At 39.0% G+C, this 2,413-nt stretch overlaps 1 protein-coding gene across 3 annotated transcripts in view; it reads right to left on the bottom strand.

The window, feature by feature from the left end:
* Window positions 1-2,413, bottom strand: part of Cdc42 (cell division cycle 42) — a 39,568-nt gene that overhangs the window by 12,384 nt on the left and 24,771 nt on the right. For all 3 annotated transcript variants that reach the window (XM_005352997.2, XM_005352998.2, XM_026781899.1), the window contains exon 3: window positions 1,142-1,214. In XM_005352997.2, coding sequence (XP_005353054.1) covers window positions 1,142-1,214 — 73 coding nt within the window. The remainder of the gene's footprint in view (window positions 1-1,141; window positions 1,215-2,413) is intronic.

The raw sequence follows: 2,413 nt of genomic DNA, 5'->3' as shown, positions 1-2,413 counted from the left end.
CTACAAGAGCTAGTTCCAGGACAGGCTCCAAAACCACAGAGAAACCCTGTCTCGAAAAACCAAAAAAAAAAAAAAAAAGATAAAATAAAACACATTTTGAAGGACTGATTTAAAATGTTTACAACTGGCCAGGTGTTGTGGCACATGCCTTTAATTCCAGCACTGGGAAGCAGAAGTAAGTGGAAGCAGGTGGATCTCTGTGATTTCAAGGCCAGTATGGTCTACAAAGTGAGTTCCAGGACAGCCAGAGCTACCCAGAGAAACCCCGTCTTGAAAAACCGAATAAATAAATGATAGATAGATAGATAGATAGATAGATAGATAGATAGATAGATAGATAGATAGATAGATAGATAGACAGACAGACAGACAGACAGACAGACAGACAGACAGAATAAATATGAAGTTTAGTTATATTTAGGAAACAAAGATTACTAATTTCAGAGTCTTATATATTCCGCCTCGCCTTGAATTTGCTATATATGACCTTGAGCTTCTGAACCTCCTGTTTCTATCCAGGAAAAGCTTCTGCTTCTGTAACACTGTGATTAGAGTCATTAACAAATTTACGTGGTAATGCTGGGGATTGAACCCAGGGCTTCACGCATGTACAGAAATATGCTACCAGCTAAGCTACACCTCTAGTCCTGAACTGTGAGATCTGAACAAAGGAGTAAAATGAAATGATCAGCAGACATGGTTTCTGACCTCATTCCCTCAGTCTCTCTCCAGTCTCCAAACCCACTGGAGTTCACCTAATGAGTCTCAGACTATATTGCATCTTCTACCATACCATCCACCCAAGGCATTCCACACTCACTACTTACTATTAGCCATCCAGGATCAACCATCTTTCTGTGTGTGTGTGGTTTTTTTTTTTTTTTGAGACAGGGTCTCTCTACAGCCCTTGCTGTCCTAGAACTCACTACATAGACTAGACTGGCTCAAACTGAGATTTGACTACCTCTGCCTCCTAAATCCTGGGATTATAGGTGTGTGCCACCATGCCAGTAACCATCATTATAACCCTAATAACAAAACATAAGTGAATTACTAATATACTAATTTCATGGTGCCCAAAAGACATGCAGTAGCAACTGTTAGTTACAGATCAAAATATTGTGAGACATTAAGTTTTCACCTGCAGTATCAAAAAGTCCAAGAGTATATGGCTCTCCACCAATCATAACTGTAACTGCATAGTTGTCGAAAACCTAAAATTAAAACAAAGAAATACAACACTGTTAGTGAGATAGTACAATTCCTAGTCACTTCCTTCCTTCCCAAGAAGGAAATTCATCTTCCCTTAGTTAGAATCTTTTTATGTTACCAATCTTCATCAACTATGTCCTTGCATGAGCTGAATGATTCTTGGGGGGGAGGGGATTGGAAGAAAAAAAAATGGAAGACAGTGTCATGGGATGAACTACTACGAGAAACAAAATCATAAGTGGGATCACAGAAACCAGGTCTCTGACTATAGAGGACCTTTCCATCCATCTTCAAGAGGGTTGGACAGGAAAAGAAAGGTGATGTCCACTCTTTCTGACAACTTGTGGTATTGAGACGCTTTTGAATAAAACACTTGGCTAAATGAAAATCAGCTTAAAACAAAGAAAAACAAGGGGTTGGAGAAATGGCTTAGTGGTTAAGAGCACTAGCTGCTCTTCCAGATGTCTGGGATTCAATTCCCAGCAACCACATGGTGGCTCACAACCATCTCTAATGGGATCTGATGCCTTCTTCTAACATAAAGGCATACACACAGATAGAGCACTCATACATAAAACATTTGAGAAAAAAATACAAGGGAAGGAAAAACAAACAATATGGTAGAACACCCCATAATTCCAACATTTAGGAGGTAGAGGACAAGGTCACTCTGACCTACTTAGAAAGTTTGAGGCTACTCTGGGCTGTCTCAAAATAAATAAGACTGTCTCAAAAATAAATAATAAAAATTTTAAATACTCCTCTTCAAGTCTAAAAAAATTAAGACAGTGCTTTGCTTCCACAATGTTCAATCTGATTTCTAAAAAAGGATTTATTAACAGACAGCTCCTTTTAATTCAGAACTGAAACTGGGCTGGAGAGATGACCCAGTGGTTAAGAATTTGTACTGTTCTTTCAGAAGACTGATTTCAACTCCCAATACCTACACATGAGGAGGCTCACAACCACCTGTAACTGCAGCTCCAGGGGAATCTAACACCCCTGGCCTGTGGGCACCTGCAGGCATGTGAATATTATCCACACACAATTAAAAACTAAATAATTAAAGAAAAAAAAAACAGAAATGTTCCTGGTGCATCTATCCAGATTAGCTACTTCAGAGTATAGGCAGAAGGGTCACTTGAAACCAACATTAACAACATGATAAAACCTTGCCTGGAAAGAAAGAAGAAAGAAAGAA

Source organism: Microtus ochrogaster, chromosome 10 (assembly GCF_000317375.1).
Source record: "Microtus ochrogaster isolate Prairie Vole_2 chromosome 10, MicOch1.0, whole genome shotgun sequence".
NCBI lineage: Eukaryota > Metazoa > Chordata > Mammalia > Rodentia > Cricetidae > Microtus > Microtus ochrogaster.
The sequence above is the reverse complement of the archived record's forward strand: the minus strand, read 5'-3'. Positions and strand labels throughout refer to the sequence as shown.